Source organism: Aquarana catesbeiana, linkage group LG03 (assembly GCF_042186555.1).
Source record: "Aquarana catesbeiana isolate 2022-GZ linkage group LG03, ASM4218655v1, whole genome shotgun sequence".
NCBI classification, from domain to species: Eukaryota; Metazoa; Chordata; class Amphibia; order Anura; family Ranidae; genus Aquarana; species Aquarana catesbeiana.
The window spans coordinates 691,857,158-691,878,873 of record NC_133326.1 but is presented as its reverse complement, the minus strand read 5'-3'; the positions used below and the strand labels follow the sequence as shown (position 1 = coordinate 691,878,873).

General features: G+C 40.9%; 1 protein-coding gene across 1 annotated transcript in view; it reads right to left on the bottom strand.

Moving 5' to 3' along the window:
- Positions 1-813: 813 nt before the first annotated feature.
- LOC141133582 (NXPE family member 3-like) overlaps positions 814-21,716 on the bottom strand; it is a 49,471-nt gene continuing 28,568 nt past the window's right edge. Inside the window, exons 2-7 of the mRNA XM_073623044.1 lie at positions 14,222-14,348; positions 12,917-13,417; positions 7,588-7,808; positions 5,775-5,848; positions 5,026-5,232; positions 814-1,511 (exon numbers count right to left, since the gene is read on the bottom strand). Coding sequence (XP_073479145.1) covers positions 979-1,511; positions 5,026-5,232; positions 5,775-5,848; positions 7,588-7,808; positions 12,917-13,417; positions 14,222-14,317 — 1,632 coding nt within the window. The 5' untranslated portion in view covers positions 14,318-14,348 and the 3' untranslated portion in view covers positions 814-978. The remainder of the gene's footprint in view (positions 1,512-5,025; positions 5,233-5,774; positions 5,849-7,587; positions 7,809-12,916; positions 13,418-14,221; positions 14,349-21,716) is intronic.

Genomic DNA, 21,716 nt, shown 5'->3' with positions numbered 1-21,716 from the left:
GCTGCACTGATGGGCTGGATGTTTTCAAAGGTTGGAGGTAAAAGATGTTAGTCTTTATTAAGCCCTTACTGTATTCTGTTGCAATTTTATTAACATAGATTGCTCAAGCCCCGAAGAAGGGGAGGCTTGTTTCCCTCAAAACATGTTGAATGCATTTGACGCACTTAACCGTTAAATGTTTCAAAAATCCTTTAAGTCAGATGAACATTTGCAGCAGGTGCTCCTCCATACACATCCAAGAATTTACCATCTGGCGTGTTCTCCCTTTGCCACTATCAGAGAAGTCTCAGCCTAGGACCAGAACAGGACCCTTCCATGCTATATTTTATTCATGGGTCTGCTTCTTTGAGGTAAAGAGCACTTTACGTTATATCCATCAGAACCAGTTTTCACTTCTATCAGTCTAGCGCTATCATACACACATGAGGCAGCTAACAGGATCTCGGCCAGTTCCACATCATACTGCACATGCACACCGAGGCCCTATTCATTTTTATGGGCTTAATTACTCACAGCGGTATCCATCAGTCCCTTTAAGTAAGTGAATAAGATAAAAAAAAAAGCTGTGTGGCCACAGAAAAGATCACTGGATCAGGGAGGACAGTTATTATTATCCTAGGTGGGCTGCACATAGGGAGATGGGGGAAATACAACTTTACTACAGGTTGTCCTAGAAAAAGGTCCACTTCTGCATTATCCTATTTGCCTGATCCTAATGAAATTCACTTTAAATAGGCCAAATAATAGAACGCATTACATTTTAATTTAACAATCGAGTTTACTCTGAGTAGCATATGGATAAAAACTGCAGTCTGATCAAGCCACAGTGGGCTGGTCTACATTTGAATATGTTTGCTATTTGCTCAGAAGATTTGTCCATCAGCAACCAGAGCAGTTCATAATATTATGTGTTCTTTCTATAGCAGGTGCTACTAAGTTCTGCAAGAATGTCCTCCAAACACTATTAAAACATGGTTCTTACTGAGGACATATAAATGAAAGCATCAAGTCTACCTCATTTTTAATAATTATCTTTGGGGGATGAATATTTTCAGGTTCTCGGTGGCAAGAGGTCATCTGCCAAACGTCAAGAATGGTGACTGGTAGCTTAGAGAACATAGCCCTCATTAATGTGTCCAGCTGCAATGATAACCAGTCACTTCCATGGTGAAACCGGTAGCCAGTGTTGGCCGATTTGATGATGATCTTCGTTTCAGGGCTGCGCTCTAACAGCTGAGCTACTGCTTCTCGAATGTGATATAGCCGTCGGATATACGGTCCAACAGGGTAGGTAACGAAGTGACTCCAGCATGGTATCACAATGACCATCCCTTTCCGGATCCCCAACTCATCCAACTCTGAAGCAATATAGTGTATGTCACGTACTCCAATACGTGCCATGCGTAAAGGTTTCTGGTGGGCTCTCCACTGGACCAAATAATTGAGTTCTGCATCTGTGGCTAGAGCTGGACCTATTGCTTGAGGCGCATGAAGACTGATCACCTTCAGAGCTAAGATTTTGAAAATAAAATAAAAGGCATCATTAACAAATGAATCAAAATTAAAGGGGTTGTAAACCCTCTGTGCTTTTTCACCTTAATGCATTCTATGCATTAAGGTGAAAAATCTTCTCTCATGCTGCAGTCCCCCAGCCCCCCCCCCCCCATTTTACTTACCTGAGCCCGGTCTTTCTCGCCCTGGGTACGAGCACACCAGCTATGGCTGGTGTCTCGTGTCCTGATTGGATAGATTGATAGCAGCACAGCCATTGGCTCCCGCTGCTGTAAAACAAATCCAATCACGTGGGCACCAGGGGTCGAGTCGAGTCCTGCTTTTTATGTCAATAGACACGGGAGCGCGCCTGCATAAGTGTCCCGAAGGCGCTTCTCCGATGGGGCACTCGAAAACAGGAGGAGCCACCAGCGCCGCTGAGGGCCCCAGAAGAGGAGGATCGGGGCCACTCTCTGCAATACCAACTGTACAGTGGAGTTAAGTATGATATGTTTGTTATTTTAAAAAAAAAAATGCGGGTTTAGCAACCCTTTAAGATAATGATTAAAGTGCATTATTTTTTCCTATTCATTGTCCTGTTTGGGAAATTTTTCACCACTCATCTAACATGCACACAACTGAAATAAAAAAACTTTATATGTAGTTTCAACTTTAGAAAACAAAAAAAACACCATCACATGTGCCGCACACAAAACAATGGCATAAAATATATGAAATTAATTTTACAATATGTGACAATACACTTAAAATCACCTGGGAAGAGTGTATGAACTTTATAAATTATAGTATATATGGTACAATAAACTAAATGCGGTGAAACCTGCATCCAATTCGCATAAATGTAAACCCAGCCTAAAGGTCAGGACACACTTGTTCCCCTTTAGTAAGCAGAGATCAGATGACTACAGCCATCTCTCCATGTGGATCACTCCCCCTTCTCTTAGATGAATTCACCATTGAAAGCAGCTACAAAACATATAAAAAAGGGACCCAATAGTGGTTTCTGTTTTGAACTGTAGGTCACTTTATTAAAACATTAAAACCACTACTCAGCGTACATTGTTGTGCATGAGATAAGAAAAAACACACATAGAGGGGTATCCCCATAGCTCGTCACCGCTATACAGGAATGTCCCACTGACAGCTCAGGGAGCCGATGGACACTCTGTAGCTACCATACCTGGGGAACCACTGTTCTGGAGGCACAAAGAAAAAGTCTCAGCCCTACGCGTTACGTCCAAAAATCAACTTAATCAAAGCCTGAGCCTTTTTGTTTGTGCCATCCAGAGCAGTGGTTCCCCAGTCATACCATCTACAGACTGCCCATCTGCTCCCTTAGCTGTCAGTGAGAGATTCCCTTATAGTGGTGAGCCACGGGTATACCCCGCTCTGTGTGTTTTTTCTTATCTCATGCACACTTATGTACTCTTAGAAGTGGTTTTAATGTTTTTAAAAATTAACCCACAGTTTAAAAAAGGGATCACTATTGGGTCCCTTTTTTATATGTTTTTAAACTCTTTTTGATGGTGAGTTCATCTGAGAGAAGGGGGAGAGATGCATATAGAGAGATGGCTGCAGTAAGCTGATCCTGGTTTACTTAAGAGAAACAAGTGTGTCCTGACCTTTGGAATTAAAGCTTTATGGTTAAGGTGAGCGGATAATATGTGTAGTGGTGGTTCCTTCCCCAGCACGTTTTGGAGGTGATTGATCCTATTTTACAAGATGTTTTAAATCTACTTCAGGACTTGTTTCTATGTTTATGTTTCAAGGAGGTGGAACTTTCATATACTCACATTGGTGGTTCGTTTACATATACTTCCAAACCAAGCCAATTCTGGCATTCCTCTTCTACATGTAAAAACCATCATTTTTTTTTTGCTAGAAAATGACTCAGAACTCCCAAATATTATATAAACATTCTTTATCAGAGACCCTAGGGAATAAAATGGCAGTTGTTGCAATTTTTTATGTCACATGGTATTTGTGCAGCAATTTTTCAAACGTGATTTTTTGGGGGGAAAAAAAAAAAAACACTTTCATGAATTAAAAAAAAGACACAATATTTAACCCAATTTTTGTATAATGTGACAGATTATGTTATGCCGGGTAAATAGATACCTAACAGGTTAAACTTTAAAATTGCGCCAAACTTCGGTACTTAAATGTCTCCATAGGCAACACTTTAAAAAATGTTTACAGGTTAACAGTTTAGAGATACAGGTCTTGTGCTAGAATTTTGCTCTCACTCTCACTACATTTGTGGCAATACCCCACATGTGTGGTATGAACGCTGTTTACATATGCGGGTATGAACTACTTACGCGTCTGCTTCTGCGTGCGAGCACGAGGGGATGGGGGCGCTTTCAATTTTTAATTTTTTTTTCATTTATTTTATTTTTATTTTTTATTTTTACACTTTCACTTTTTATTTTTTTGATCACTTTTATTCCTATTACAAGGAATGTAAACATCCCTTGTAATAGGAATAGGGAATGACAGGTCCTCTTTACGGAGAGATCTGGGGTCTATAAGTCTCCTCATCTCTCCTCTATGCTGAAAAGCCTGAGATTAAAAAAAAATGGATTTAAGGCTTTCCCGACAAAAAAACGGCAGTGTTTACATCATGAGTCGGAAGTGATGTCATGACGTCGCTTCTGGCCTCCGAGGGTCATAGAGATGGCTGGGGACCATCTAGTCCACAGCCAGCTCTATGGTAAACCGCTGCCACCGACAAATTTATTCTCTGGCTCCCCAATTGCACGGAAGCAACCAAAAAAGCACTGTAAAAGCAATCAAGCGGCTAAACAGCCACTAAGATGGCTTTAACACGTGAGGGAATTGCCAGCTGAAAAAAAGATATCTGGATGATGTCTGCAGCTCCAGCCTCCACTCAAAGTGCAGGACTTCATTTGACGTCCACCCAAAAAGAAGCAGTAGTTTAGAACACAATCAAAGACTTTTGTTTGAGATGCAAGCACATTATACATTATACCTTATATAATTTTAATGTATTGATGTATTGTCATGTATTGTAAAATAATTTCACACATATATATATATATATATATATATATATATATATATATATATATATAATTTATTTATGTATTTATTTTCACTATTTTGTTGCACATGTGATGGTATTTTTTTTCTTTTTTTTATAAAGTTGGAAACTTTATGTGCTGTAGCCACATTTTTTGGTCTTTGTGATTGTTATACTTTATTTGATAGATGAGAGCAGGAGTGTTTTGCATTTTATTTAGGCACATTTATCCACTACTCTTTTTCAGCACACCATGAATGCATTGAGATATATATGTAGTGTGGGAGAAGGTTGGAAGCAGTGGTAAATTGTCATTGCTGTATGTTTCCCTATGGGAGATGTGCCCTTATTTCCTTCCGCAATGACAACTTTGTTACTAGGTCAGGAAGCAAAGGGAAATCTACACAGCAGGACACAAAAAGTGCGAAAACCTGACAGGGGATCTACTTGTTTTCTGTTGTATAACATACTTGGTATGAAAGCCACAAGGTATTCCCACCACTGTCGCATTGTGGAGTCTCCAAACATGTAGACAATCTTCCCAGCAAGGCATTTTGCTGCTTCAATATGATTATCAAACTGTTTATTGGAGCAGACCAGAGACTTCCAGACATCTTGGTAATAGAATCCTGAGGGGTTTGGATTCTTTAGTCCAGGATTACATGCAACTTTTGTACCTAGAGCAAAAATAATAACAATCACTATTGTCAAAGATGCCATCAACATCAAATATTTATATTTACTACTGTGAATGTGGCTAAGGCTCACAACCTGAAAGCCGTGTGTGACTTGCGGTGCGACTTTGCCAGGCGACTTGAGTACTACTTTGATAAAAAGTATGGAATAGAACTCACATAGCAGTCACCTTGAAGGAGTGCAGGAATGCCTTCAGTAGTGCTAATTAAGAGAGCTTTCATTGATGACTAACTTTGAATTTGACATGTCATTCAACTTTGGGTCTCACAAGTTGGATCCCAAGTCTAACACTGGTTTTTACCATTCCCTATTTAATAAAAACAGAAAAAAAAAAAAGAATAAAATATTATCTTTGAGCATGGAGACTTGCTTTAATTGGGAAAGCTCCTTTATGCACATGAATTGGCAAATATGATAAAAAAAAAAAAAACTGAAGGTTTGATAATAGTTTGGCACATGGTTCAAGCAAGTTGGATTCAGTTGCATTTCGTAAGAAACATGTTTTTGAAATTAAAAAACATACCTTTTGTGACATTCTTCCTAGGAAGGACGTTAAGCGACCCAAGTTTTGATGGGATTTCTTGGTCAATGAGTGACCTGAGAGGGTTGAAGAAATAAGGTTCTTAAAAGTTGAAACTGTGGCATTTATTCCTTAATAAATCGTATGGTGCCATTAACAAATAAAAAATGTTGGACAGAAAACTAGTACTGTATGCCTGTTTGAGTATTTTTTAAAGATATTTTTTTTTTTAGTTTGCGTGAAAAAAAAATGAACCTGCGTTAGTGACCTGCTTCTCTTAACTATGTTTCAGCCTTTTGCCCAGTATCCCTTCATTGGGGTTGGGGGTGCCTGTGCTTGCTCAATGTGATATTCATTTTAGACATACCTGGGATGTTACTTCAGTGCCTTTCATCACTTCCAGAGCAAACAGCCTATGAATGTTTGTGTGAGCTAACTGTCCCATCCTTCTGCCTGGTTTTAAAGTAGACTTGTCTGCTGTCCAGCCTGATCTGTAGCCTGAACCTAACCACATCTCTGTATTATTTTGGCACTTTCCTGGCTTGCTGTCTATTTGTCATTTGTTCCCCAAGAAAGCCAAAGAGCTGTAACCTCACAGTTTCCAAGCAGGTCTAACCAATCACAATTTTGGAAAGGTTACTGTTGAAAGTTTTGTGGGTTCTTAACTAATTCATGGGATTTACCTTATACTGTACATCTATTATTTTTCCACACTGGGTGCAAAATGCCAGGATCCCCTATCAGCTTGACACCCAAGGTCTAGATCTGAGCAGCTATGGAGGAGCCCTGGGGCCACCCTAAACTTTTTTAAACACAATTCTGAGTTTCAAAATCAGAATTCTGAGATTAAAAGTCAGAATTCTGAGATTAAAACTTTGGGCGAAAAAAAAAATATTAAACACAATTGTGAATTTGAAAGACAGAATTCTGAGATTCCCATGGAAGCCAAAGAGCTGTAACCTGAGATTTGCCAAACAGCCATGACCAATCAACTTTTTTTGGGGGAAAGGTTACTGTTAAAAGTTTTGTGGACCCTTAACTCATGCTCTAGGATTTACCTTGTACATCTACTATGTTTTCACACTGGGTGGATAGTGACAGGAACCCCTGTCAGCTTGACACCAAAGGTCTAGATCTGAATAGCTATAGAAGAGCCCTGGGGCCACCCTAAGAAATTTTTAAACCCAATTCTGAGTTTGAAAGTAAGAATTCTGAGATTAAAACTTTGGGCTGTACAAAAATGTATTTTGATACAATTTTGAGTTTGAAGGTCAGACTTCTGAGATTCAGACTTCGGAATTCTGACTTTGAAAGTCAGAAGTCTGATTATCAAAGTCAGAATTCTGTCTTTTAATCAGAGAATTCTGACTGTCAAACTTAGAATTGTGTTTGATGCATTTTTAGATGGCCCTATGGCTCTTCTATTGAGTAGCAGAGCCACTGTGTGGATCTTTTTTCACCAACTGCTGTAATAGCATTTTATTGTATAGTTTCTTGTTAATATGCAAACAAAAAATGTTGCAATGCAATTAGCTGCAGTCGTAAATTGCAGAAAACTATAATGTAACTTTTGTTTGATCTGGAAGATGGCCAGCCCTGGATCGCAAAACAGCAAGTCAACAGGAGACAGCACAGGGTGAGTATTGCAGGGAGTGGTTTATTTATTTATTATTTTTAAATGTGAAACACATACAATTAAAAACATGGGGACTGGAGTTGGGTTATAACTAAACTTTATATATATCGTGGCTAAAACCACTCAATGGTTAATAAACAGTATTGCAGAACAAGGTGAAATTAGAAAAAAAAAAGTTACATTGAGAAGAATGGTTTCTCTTCTTTGCTTAGGACATCGCGAATTCCTCCCATTGAGTGGTAAAAATAGGAGTCACATGGGAGAACTTTTGGCCGCTGACACACCCACTTTTCTCCATTGCGCTGATCATAATATTCACAGACGTCCTGCCCAGGCAGATCAAAATTGCATTCAACCACTTCCTGGGTCCCATTTTTCTCAAAGTAGCCATTAAAAAACACCTGTAAGCCAAAAATAAAACACATTAGGGGAGATTTACTAAAACTGGTGCACACAGAATCTGGTGGAGCTGTGCATGGTAGCCAATCAGCTTCTAACTTCAGCTTGTTCAATTAAGCTTTGGCAATAAAACCTGGAAGCTGATTGGTTACTATGCACAGCTGCACTAGATTCTGTGTGCACCAATTTCAGTAAATCTCACACAGTCTAACAAAATATTCATGAGGATTTCCAGTAGAAATAGAAAAATAACTATATGACTGGGATCTATCCTTGTAGTAAAATAGAACCATCCCTACCTACCCTTACAATTTCCGAAGGAACAAAAGTGAAACTCCCATTACATTGTTTTATATATATATAGATATATATCTATATATCTATATATAGATATATAGATATATATATCTATCTATATAGCTATATATATATATATATATATATATATATATATATATATATATCTATATATCTATATATATATAGCTATATATATAGCTATATATACACACACAGTTGTGCTCATAAGTTTACATACCCTGGCAGAATTTATGATTTTTATGATTTCTTGGCCATTTTTCAGAGAATATAAATGGTAATACAAAAACTTTTCTTTCATTCATGGTTCGTGTTTGGCTGAAGCCATTTATTGTCAATCAACTATGTTTACTGTTTTTAAATAATAATCACAACAGAAACGACCCAAATGACCCTGATTAAAAGTTTACATACTCCCTTAATACCGTGTATTGCCCACTATAACATCAATGAAAGCTTGAAGTCTTTTGTGGTATTTGTGGACGAGGCTCTTTATCTTCTCAGATAGTAAATCTGCCCATTCCTCTTGGCAAAAAGCCTCCAGTTCCTGTAAATGCTTGGGCTGTCTTGCATGAACTGCACGTTTGAGATCTTCCCAGAGTGGCTCAATGATATTGAGGTCAGGAGACTGAGGTGGCCACTCCAGAACCTTCACTTTATTATGCTGTAGCCAATGACAGGTCAACTTGGCCTTGTGTTTTGGATCACTGTCATGTTGGAATGTCCAAGTACGTCTCATGAGCAGCTTCCTGGCTGATGAATGCAAATGTTCCTCCAGTTTTTTTTGATAACATGCTGTATTCATCTTGCCAACAATTTTAACCAAATTTCCTGTGCCTTTGTAGCTCACACATCCCCAAAACATCAGCGATCCACCTCTGTACCTTTCATAGGCCTTGTTGACTCCTCTCCAAATGTAGCGTTTATGGTTGTGGCCAAAAAGCTCAATTTTGGTCTCATCACTCCAAATGACTTTGTGCCAGAAGGTTTGAGGCTTGTCTCTGTGCTGTTTGGCGTATTATAAGTGGGATACTTTGTGGCATTTGCGTAGTAATGGCTTTCTTCTGGCAACTCGACCATGCAGCCCATCTTTCTTCAAGTGTCTCATTATTGTGCATTTTGAAACAGCCACACCACATGTTTTCAGAGAGTCCTGTATTTCACCTGAAGTTATTTGTGGGTTTTTCTTTGCATCCTGAACAATTTTCCTGGCAGTTGTGGCTGAAATTTTAGTTGGTCTACCTGACCGTGGTTTGGTATCAACAGAACCCCTCATTTTCCACTTCTTGATTAGAGTTTGAACACTGCTGATTGGCATTCTCAATTCCTTGGATATCTTTTTATATCCCTTTCCTGTTTTATACAGTTCAACTACCTTTTCCCGCAGATCCTTTGACAATTTTTTTGCTTTCCCCATGACTCAGAATCCAGAAATGTCAGTGCAGCACTGGATGAAAGATGCAAGGGTCTGTCAGGAGTCCAGAAACTCATTAACCTTTTATACACACACACTAATTACAAGCAAACAGATCACAGGTGAGGATGGTTCTCTTTAATAGTCATTCAATCCCCTTTGTGTCAATATGTGTGCATGTTATCAGGCCAAAATCACCAGAGTATGTAAACTTTTGATCAGGGTCATTTGGGTAGTTTCTGTTGTCATTCTGATTTAAAAAATAGTAAACACAGTTGATTGATAATAAATGACTTTAGCCAAATACTAACCATGAGTGAAAGAAAAGAGTTTGTGTTATCATTCATATTCTCTGAAAAATGGCCAAGAAATCACAAATTCTGCTAGGTTATGTAAACCTATGAGCACAACTGTATATATATATAGTATCTCACAAAAGTGAGTACACCCCTCACATTTTTGTAAATATTTTATTATATTTTTTCATGTGACAACACTGGAGAAAATAGTGAGTGTGCAGCTGTATAAAACAGTGTAAATTTGCTGTCCCCTCAAAATAACTCAACACACAGCCATTAATGTCTAAACCGCTGGCAACAAAGGTGAGTACACCCCTCAAAAGTGAAAATGTCCAAATTGGGTCCAAAGTGTCAATATTTTGTGTGGCCACCATTATTTTCCAGCACTGCCTTAACCCTCTTGGGCATGGAGTTCACCAGAGCTTCACAAGTTACCACTGGAGTCCTCTTCCCCTCCTCCATGACGACATCACAGAGCTGGTGGATGTTAGCGACCTTGCGCTCCTCCACCTTCCATTTGAGGATGCCCTGCAGATGCTCAATAGGGTTTAGATCTGGAGACATTCTTGGCCAGTCCATCTCCTTTACCCTCAGCTTCTTTAGCAAGGCAGTGGTCCTCTTGGAGGTGTGTTTGGGGTCGTTATCATGTTGGAATACTGCCCTGTGGCCCAGTCTCCGAAGGGAGGGGATCATGCTCTGCTTCAGTATGTCACAGTACATGTTGGCATCCATCGCCTGGTGATTTCAAAGGGGTTCTGGTTTGGCATCCAAACTACTTTGAACCCTACTTAAACCAGTTTTACCCATCTCTGTCAATTGCTTTATTGAAGTATACTCCTAAGTGGAGAGCTGGACGTGCACCTGTCTGTGTAATGTGGGCAAGTGGGGACCAACAGTAGTGGTATTACTGCTTTCTGTATTTGAATTATCATTATTATTATACAGGATTTATTTAGCGCCAACAGTTTATGCAGCGATTTGCAATGTAGAGGAACAGTACGATTACAACACAGTTCAATACAGAAGGAATAAGAGGGCCCTGCTCATGGAGCTTACAATCTAAAGGGAGGTGGAGATGGTACAAAAAGTAATAGCTGTGGGTGATGATCTGATGGAGGTGGCTCGGGTACAGTTCTTAGGTTGAGATGGGGTAGGCTTCCCTGAATAAGTGAGTTTTCATGGATTGTCTTAAGGCGGACAGGGTAGGGGCTGACCAGACATACTAGGGCAGGGAGTTCCAGAGGATGGGAGAGGCTCTGGAGAAGTCCTGGAGGTGAGCATCGAGGAAGTAACAAGGGAGCAAGAGAGCAGGAGGTCTTTGGAGGAGCGGAGAGGACAATTTGGGTGTCATATGCAGATGAGGTTGGTGATGAAGGTGGGGGCGATGTTGTGGATGGCCTTGTATGTTGTGGTTAGTATTTTGAATTTTATATGGTGGGGTAGGGGAGGCCAGTGAAGGGATTGGTTGAGAGGGGGAAAAGTCAGGGATCGGTTAGTAAGGTGTATTAGTCTGGCAGCAGCATTCATAATAGACTGAAGGGGGGATAGCCTGTGTAAAGGTAGGCCAGTAAGGGAGTTGCAGTAGTCAAGGTGGGAAATAACTAAGGAGGGAATACGTTGTTTTGTGGTGTCAGGAAGGGGCGAATTCTGGAGATGTTGCGGAGGTTAAGGTGGCAAGATTTAGCCAGTAATTGGATGTGGGGGTCGTAGGAGAGGTCAGAGTCAAGGATTACACCCAGCACCCTGGCATGCGTGGAGTGACCAATGGTTGTGTTTTTGATCTCAATGGTAAAGTCATGGGGACGGGATATTATAAGCTCAGTTTTAGAAAGATTGAGTTTCAGGAAGTGGTATGACATCCATACTGATATAGTTACATAGTTGAAAAAAGACACAAGTCCATTAAGTTCGACCAAAACAAAGAAATACAATCCCTTATACACAAACCTACACCCACAGTTGATCCAGAGGAAGGCAAAAAACCCAGCAAAGCATGCTCCAATTTGCTACAGCAGGGGAAAAAACCTTCCTGATCCCCCGAGAGGCAGTCAGATTTTCCCTGGATCAACTTTACCTATAAATGTTAGTACCCAGTTATATTGTGTACATTTAGGAAAGAATCCAGGTCAATCGACTGAGCTTGCCAGAACCACCTCTGGAGGGAGTCTATTCCACATTTTCACAGCTCTTACTGTGAAGAAACCTTTCTGTATTTGGAGATGAAATCTTTTTTCCTCTTGTCGTAAAGAGTGCCCCCTAGTCCTCTGGTATGTCGCTCAGTAAGTTTGTGATACATGAGTAATTCCACATTTATATGCACATTGAATTAGGCAAGGCCTGTGATGAATATACTACAGAGCAGATACAGCAGATAAGCAGCTTAAAGCAGAGTTCTGCCCAGAAATGGAACTTCCATGGATCGGATTCCTCCCCCCTCAGGGGGGAGCGGATACCTGTCAAATCCAGGTATCTGCTCCCACTTCCGGTGAAAGATCAGCGCACTCTGTGCAGCGAACTACGCAATGTTCAGCCCCTCCTCCTTCCCCCCGGTGCCTTCTGGGAGACACACAGGTCCCAGAAGACAGCAGGGAGTATTCACAATGAGGCTTCACTTCCTGTTCCCCTTAGTAAGGATGCCAGCGCCTGCACCCAGAGCCAAGGCACGGGTCGGCTTCGGATGCCGGCGCCTGCACCCGGAGCCAAGGCACGGGTCGGCTTCAGATGCCGGCGTCTGCACCCAGAGCCAAGGCACGGGTCGGCTTTGGATGCCGGCGCCTGCACCCGGAGCCAAGGCACGGGTCGGCTTCGGGTGCTGACACTGCGGGCTCTCTGGACAGGTAAGTGTCCTTATGTTAAAAGTCAGCAGCTACAGTATTTGTAGCTGCTGACTTTTTTTTTTTCCCAGGCAGAACTCCGCTCTAATAAACAAAAATAGGAGTATCTGCTTTAGCACAATTTTTTCAACATCAAAATTTATTTAGATGAAAACGCTCTGCTCATCGCTGTAAGCAGAGGTAAATGCTGCTCTTTCTTGGAGAACCCTTTCATTATTATCTTAACCAACCATGCGTTGCATTACCTTGTCTGGTCGAGTATCCCTCTTCTGATGTAAAATTGTGATAGCTTCACTGGAATGCATGAGTCTAACAGAGATCATAGTTTGTCCAGACCACTGAAAAATAAACCTTGCTGTATAGGAACCATTATTATGGTCTGTAACAGAGCCACTCACTCCGGCTTTCAGACTCAAAGAGTGAAGCTTCACATGAAATAAATCCCCGCCATAGTTTTTTGGCCGACCTTTGTGGTCCTTAGCTATAATTAGAACCTCCAGTGATTCACCAATCACATAAGTAGCCCGAGGATTGATGATAAAATATTTGGAAGTCTTTGAATGGGTGGAAAATTCCAGGGATACATTGGGTGGAGCCAGGGGCCATTCAATCATCTTCAGCAGATTGTTAAGCTCTTCACTTTGAGGGCTGGTCACTGGAAATGTTGGTGTAGATGTGGCTTCCATTGTAACTGGATGATTACCCACAATATTGAAATGGTCCCTCCATAAAATATTGGAAATAATCTGGTAATAAACATTGTTTAAATAATATTAATAACAATTGGTGCTAGTTATTCATAAAGCATAAGTACCGTTTTGCCTGACAGGTTACTTAATATGAAAAAGGAACCTTGATATGCAAAAAGAACCAGCTTCCTGCTGTCAATGGTTTCTAAGGATGCCAACGGGTGTAGGCACTTACCTAGCTAGAAATCCCCAGTCATCTAAATGAATGTTGCCAGTGACTTTAATGGTCATTATAGACACTGGTTGTGCAGGCACCATCGAGTCCTTCACTAATAGTGATGTCACCAACCCCACTGACTTAAATTGACAGGAATCCCAGTCATGTAAGCAACTTCATATAGGAGGGAGACCCTGCCCCGTTGTGTATAATGGCTGCCATCCACCAAAATTTCCATTCAGTGGATGATATGCGAACGAGCAGGACATGTCTCATCAGCTAAAGGTTTTATTTTTCTTTTGGTGTTGACATGGATCTGCATTGCTGAGCAACATGATTGCCAATAGATTACAACAAGGGAATTTTGGGGGCTTTTTTTTTTTTTTTAAAAAGGACTTGTCAAATGTTTGGGCGTCTTTGTTTCTAGGGTCACAGCTTTTTCTTTTGTGAATGAGTATGGGTATTATCTACTTCATGCTTATCAGGAAGATGGAAGATACCATCAGAGTTCTTAACTCTCCAGCAGCCACCAAACATTGAAATATCTGTTTTAGACCGAACTAACTGAAGCCTGAGATTTCAAAGATGACACCAAGAAATGAGTTGTATTTGACTAGAAAATGTAGAGTGAAATTTAGACTCACCCCTATAAAACAGGCGGTGCCCAATACACAGAGAAAGACAACTAGTTTCTTCATCTTCTCTAAGTGAGGTTTACAAGTGTTATTAGTACAGAACATTCAGATCTTTTACAACTTTGAAGACTTTGTCCTGTTAACATAGTAAAAAAAGATAAAGTAATGAAGTAAATATTGCAATCAGCAATCTCAGTGGAAAGCCAGAACAAAACAATGTCAGTGTAGTATATAATGCAAGCAATAATGTGTAGCTAGCATAATCCAGTTACAGAATGACAAGTGTATCCAACTGGTTTGTGTTATTTACTAAACCTGAACTTCAGGTAAAAAAGTTGAACTCCCATTTTCACCTACCAAAGAATTTACTCAGCTCTGCCAGTCTTGTGACCTAGGTATCCCTGCCAGACAGCATTGCCAGATTCTTGAATCCCTGAGGCCTCTCAGTCTGTATCTGAGTAATGCAAACTGGTCTACGGCCGGTGTCTTGCCGAGAAAGTTCCCCTGGCGGATAAGGACCCCCCTGTACTGCGCAAGCGCTGCCCTTGCGCAGTACGAATGACTAGGAGCCGCTGAAAATAGCCGAAGAAGAAAAACTTCAATCAACTGTACACGGCGCCTGTGCCCTAGGTCCAGGTTCAAGCCCCACCATCCAAGTGGACCTAGAGGGAGGATAAAAAAGTGCTGAGCGCAGCGAGGCTGTGCCCAAATTGCGGCGAGGGGCCCTCTCACAGGAGCCGTGTACAGCTGATTTCTTCTCTATTTCACTTTGGCTATTTCCGCTGGCTCCTACTGCGCAGGCGCTGTGCCTGCGCAGTAGAGGGGGGTCCTTATCTGCCGAGAGGAACTTTCTCGGCAGAACACCAGCTCCAAACTTTGAATGGACTTTTGATAATTGTTTACACAGGAACAGCAGTCCATCAACTATTATCATTCTACTCCTGTCAGGAAGCCTCCAGTGTTAAATGGACAGCACTGTGTAATAAAATTGAGACTGACAATAGGTGCGCGCACAGGGTGTGCTGGGTTTGTCCTGCTCCCTGGTGCCACCTGTTTCCCCCTTGCATAGCAATCAGCTTCCCCCCTCTCCTCTCCCACTGGCTGCTGCGGGGGAAGTTTCAGTATGGAGAGTGGAGAGTTCCTTTTCTGTTTAGACACTTGATATTTCACCAAAGCACCCCCATGGTGCTCTGAAAAAAAATAGAAAAAATGATATTGTAAAAAATCATTAAAAAAATGCAATTGTAGAAAATGATACAAATAAAAACTACTGACACCAATCTCTGCTCTACTAATATACATGCAGGGCATTCTTTCAGAGGGAATGCGGGGGAACGCAGTTCCGGCACCTCCAGGACTCACTGTAGGTAATGGCATGTAGTGCTGGGGTTTGCTGCAGGGTCTATTGATGCTTGCTGATGGGGGATCTATTCTAACTGGAGGGGATCTATTTTTACAGGGGGTCCATTGTTTCTGAGGAGGTATATTGTTCCTGGTGGGGGACCTCTTGTTGTTGGGGGTTGGTCTTACATTGCTGGGGGTCAGTTGTTGCTGGGAGAGACCTACTGTTAAGGGAGGGGTCAGTTGTTGCTGGCTGCCAAAGAGTCTATTGGTGCTGGCTGTGGGAAAATGTTGTTGCTGCCGGAGATCTATTGCTACTGGGGGGGGGGGGTTGGTGTGGGTTGTCCATTTTTGTTAGGGGGATCTATAGTTACTGCCTGCAGGAGATCTATTTTATTCCTTTTCTTCTTATCATTACCAAATTCCATACAAATTACTTAGCACCACAAAATGTTATGGGGGGCAGTACTGGGAGGTAGGTAGAGGACAGAGCCAAGGAATGGTGCTGAGAGGTGGGTGGGAGCAGAGAAAAGGGAGAATTCCTGCACCTATTCTCTGAGAAAAAAAGCCCTGTATGTGTGTTTGTGCTCTGGAGTGCACACCCTAATTCTATAGGCTGCGCACACCAATGAGACTGACCTACAGTCCTGCTCCTCCGCTACACATTCCTATTGGCACATCACTATGGTGAACATGCAACTTTTACTTCCCAAAATAGCCACGTGACCATACTTGGTCAGTGAAGCCAGAGCTATTCCTGTCCCTTTGCTTATATGGATGGGGATTATAAGCAAATAATAGAGTTGTAAAAAAATGTTACTATATACAGTATCTCACAAAAGTGAGTACACCCCTCACATTTTTGTAAATATTTTATTCTATCTTTTCATGTGACAACACTGAAGAAATGACACTTTGCTACAATGTAAAGTAGTGAGTGTACAGCTTGTATAACAGTGTAAATTTTCTGTCCCCTCAGAGTACAGCTTGTATAACAGTGTAAATTTTCTGTCCCCTCAAAATAACTCAACACACAGCCATTAATGTCTAAACTGCTGGCCACAAAAGTGAGTACACCCCTAAGTGAAAATGTCCAAATTGGGCCCAAGTAGCCATTTTCCCTTCCCAGTGTCATGTGACTTGTTAGTGTTACAAGGTCTCAGCTATGAATGCGGAGCAGGTGTGTTCAATTTGGTGTTATCGCTCTCACTCTCTCATACTGGTCACTGGAAGTTCAACATGGCACCTCATGGCAAATAACTCTCTGAGCATCTGAAAAAAAGAATTCTTGCTCTAAATAGATGACATAGGCTATAAGAAGATTGCCAAGACCCTGAAACTGAGCTGCAGCGAGGTGGCCAAGACCATACAGTGGTTTAACAGGACAGGTTCCACTCAGAACAGGCCTCGCCATGGTCGACCAAACAAATTGAGTGCACGTGCTCAGCGTCATATTCAGAGGTTGTCTTTGGGAAATAGACGTATGAGTGCTGCCAGCATTGCTGCAGAGGTTGAAGGGGTGGGGGGGGGTCAGCCTGTCAGTGCTCAGACCATACGCCGCACACTGCATCAAATTAGTCTGCATGGCCATCGTCCAACAAGGAAGCCTCTTCTAAAGATGGAGCACAAGAAAGCCCACAAACAGTTTGCTGAAGACAAGCAGACTAAGGACAAAGATTACTGGAACCATGTCCTGTGGTCTGATGAGACCAAGATAAATTTATTTGGTTCAGATGGTGTCAAACTTGTGTGGCAGCAACCAGGTGAGGAGTATAAAGACAAATGTGTCTTGCCTACAGTCAAGCATGGTGGTGGGAGTGTTATGGTCTGGGGCTGCATGAGTGCTGCCGACACTGGGGAGCTACAGTTCATTGAGGGAACCATGAATGCCAACATGTACTGTGACATACTGAAGCAGAGCATGATCCCCTCCCTTCAGAGACTGGGCCGCAGGGCAGTATTCCAACATGATAACGACCCCAAAAACACCTCCAAGACAACCATTGCCTTGCCAAAGAAGCTGAGGGTAAAGGTGATGGAAAGATATAATAAAATATTTACAAAAATGTGAGGGGTGTACTCACTTTTGTAAGATACTGTATATAACGTTTGGCTCTCACAGAATGAGCAAGAAATCTTGCGTTCGAAGAACACCAAACAGGCAAAGGTTGGTCCAAACCTGTGTTCAGCCTGCACTGAAAGCTGATTTTTAACTTTAACTTTGAGTAATAAATACATGAAAAAGAAAAGTGCCAGTACTATATAGGAATCAATAGAATTGTTTGTAAGTGAATAAATCTCTTCTATGTCCTGTACCTCCAACTTAGTGACAGGCAAGTCTCCTGCTGCTGGTTTAGGCACTCCTTCTGCTTGTGATCGATGATACATGCCAGTCAGGGTTTGGAGGCATCACAGGGACTCTTTATTGTTAGCAGAAAAGTTAGTAAAACAACAGGAAAGACCCTAGGAAGAACAGAACACCAGAAGGAATGTGGAGTAGCTGGAGGGATACAGGGAAGAAAATTGCATTAGAAACCAAAAGCTGTATTTTCATAGCAGTATGTGCACCCATATATTATTCCACCCACAATGCCTCAGCTCCAGCACACACTCTTTAGACAAGGTCATATTTAAAGGTCACTTTTAGATCACTGCTCAAGCACAATCAGACATCACCATCATTTTTTTTTTAAACTGTACCTCTAAAAGAAAATATGGCCAGGGATTTTGAAGTGGCTGTAAAGGCTCAAGGTTTTTTTTTACCTTCATGCATTCTATGCACAAAGGTAAAAAAAAAACCTTTTCTGTGCAGAACCCCCCCAACTCCCTCACCTGAGCCCCATCTCGATCCAGCGATGTGCAAGAGCATCGGTTCTCTGAGGACTATCACTCCTCATTGTCTGAGGCAGCAGCAGGAGCTGGTTGCAAAACCATTACACAGAGCAGGTAAGTATGACTTTTTTTATTATTTTTCTTTTTAAACCGAGCCTTTAATATCACTTTAACAGCCCAGTCATGTAAAGAATCAAGCCAAGTTTCTGCAATACCAATTAAAGCATAATTTTGTTCATACAAAAACGTTTCCTGCTCTCCGGTGTTCCATACTATTCAAGTTTGTAAAATATTACATTTACTCTATAATTTTTCTGTATATTTAGAACTATACCTGTCAATGTTTATTTGTAACATAGGTATATATTTCTTTTTAACCTGCAATAGACCTCATTGCATTTATCCCATTTCACTGTCCAGTACTATCTAGCTTCTGTCTGACCTAAAACAAATCAAAAAGAAGAAAAAGAGTGTGCAAAATAACCACTGCAAATAGTGATAAATATTGATACTAAACAAAAAAAACAAATCTCACTAAAATATATGAAAAATGATGACATATGAAAAATTATCAATAAATATGTGTATCAAAACACACCAAACATAACGAAAAAAAGTCCATATGTTATGTGAAAAATAAACCAAAGTCCCAAAGTGAATCTCCAAAATTAATAAATAAAAAGTCCTTAAATAAATCTCCAGAAAGCAGGACACATATTCATCACTTCAACCCTCTGCGATACGGTGCACGATGTACAAATACAAACTGCTTACCAGATAAGTTGGATCTCAGATGATAGAGATCAAAAGTGCCTATGCATTAGCCTGCCAGCAGGTGAACTTGCGATTGTTAAACAGCAGGGAGATATCCACCCGTTATCAAGGAACCAGCAAAAGAAAGGCTCATCCCCGGGATACTCTTATGAAAGCAAGGATCTGGAGATTCTCATGTAAGGAGGAACAGAAGAGGGCTTCATGGTGCAGTATATTCTAGCAAAGGTCTTTATTTCCAAACAGGTCATACAGATAAAAAATAAATAAAATCAAAGCAGGTAAGAAAGGTTGTTTGAACTATACGGTGTATACCAATCATCTGTTCAGCGTGATGACGTCACAGGACCATGCTCCACCCGACGCGTTTCCCCATAAAAGGCATCCACTGGGAACGGAGAGTGTCACGGGAGTGAAGCTTTCTTTTTGCTGGTTCCTTGATAACGGGTGGATATCTCCCTGCTGTTTAACCATCGCAAGATCACTTGCCGGCAGGCTAATGCATAGGCGCTTTTGAACTCTATCATCTGAGATCCAACTTATCTGGTAAGCAGTTTGTATTTGTACATCGTGCACCGTATCTCAGAGGGTTGAAGTGAGGAATATGTGTCCTGCTTTCTGGAGATTTATTGAAGGACTTTTTATTTATTAATTTTGGAGATTCACTTTTATTTTTCACATAATATATGGACTTTTTTCTTTATGTTTTGTGTGTTTTGATACACATATTTATTGATAATTTTTCATATGTTATAATTTTTCATATGTTTTATTGAGATTTTTTTTTTTGTTTTGTATCAATATTTATCACTATTTGCAGTGGTTATTTTGCGCACTCTTTTTCTTCTTTTTGATTTGTTTTAGGTTTTCAGTATTTAACCTATAGAGGTGCAGCATTTAATCACATTACCTGTACACACAGTCACACTACCTGTGCACTCATATATTTTTCACTTTGGATGTTATTTTTGTGGTTAGCGCAAATATCCCCCCTTTGTCCTTTTAATCTGTCTGACCTACCTGTCCCATTATATTGTCCTTTGGATACAAGCTTTCATAGACTGCAGTGATGGCATTGTTTTCTGCCCCCTCAGCCATTTACGGAATGCTGTGAATGGCCAAGGGGTGGGGGGCATTGCATGCCACCCAGGAACTTGGTGGGTATTGTTGGGTAGAGGGGAGGGAGATCAGTGAACTTCCATTTGCTGATCTTCCCCAGGTGGAATGAACATTGAAGTTTCACTACTGGATTCGGCTTTCACTTCACTTCAGTGGAAAGCAGGAGAGACATCAGGGGCTGAATAAACCCCTGATGTCTCAATAAAGAGAACCTGTCATACCAAAATGCTATCAAGAAAAGTGTAAAAAATGTAAGTTACATCCAAGCACCTAAATCACCAACAAAAAAAGTTAAGCCCCCTCCCCCCACATACACGGGCATAGGAACATAAACAAACACACACACATGAGTATAAATATAAAAACATTGATTGTGATACCCATGTTACCTATCATATCAAAGTGAGACTCGTAAACCACTAAAATAGTTGTCATGCGTTTGAGAAATAAATTCCCGAATGATAATTATAATGAGTTGTTTTTATCAATCAAATTTCTTTTTAAAGCACACATCAATTAATTTGAATACAGACTAAGACCCCTTTCACATTGAGGCACTTTTCAGGTGCTTTAGCACTAAAAATAGCACCTGTAAAGCTCCTGAAAAGTGTCTCTCAAGCCACCCCAGTGTGAAAGCCCAAGTGCTTTCACACTGGGGCGGTGCGCTTGCGTGACGGGAAAAAAAGCCCTGCAAGCCGCATCTTTGGGGCGGTGCGGGGGCGGTGTATACACCGCTCCCAAAACGCCCTGCCCATTGAAATGAATTTGGCAGCTCCGCAACACAGGTGCTTTTAACACTTTCCTCGGCCGCTAGCGGGGGTTAAAAGCGCTATAACATTGGTAAAGCGCCTCTAAAACTAGCGGCGCTTTACCACTAACACCCACACCGCCCCAGTGTGAAAGGGGTCTAAATATAGAAAATTTATTCACTAGATATGTATTCACAATAAATAGTTAGATTATGGGTGACAGAAATAAAATCTTACATAAAATACAAAATTATTCGCAATAATCGCTGAGTTTTGATACAATGTGAATGAAACAAAAGGACACATACAGTATGTGATAATTGCATGTGAACAAAGGATAAAAAACAATCCAAATATACTTGAGAGTCCAAAGGTGAAAAAGATTATTTATAAGAATTATTAATAAATATTGCGCAGTTCAAAACTTTTTCCTAAATCTTGCAGAAGAAAGCTCCAATTACCGTGCTCCTGGTCTTTAAGATTCCTCAGATACTCCTCATATAAGTGTTCCACCACAAAGTGTACAAAATGCATGCTTACCAACAGCATCTATGATATGCGCCTTTGGTGTGATAGGGTACCACCCTTTTTGTACGTTCTTTTCAAAATGTCCCACCTTGCAAATGGTATATGGACAACCACCACCAGCTGATCTCTTCAAACATCAATAAGACCCAGGGAGAGATAACAAT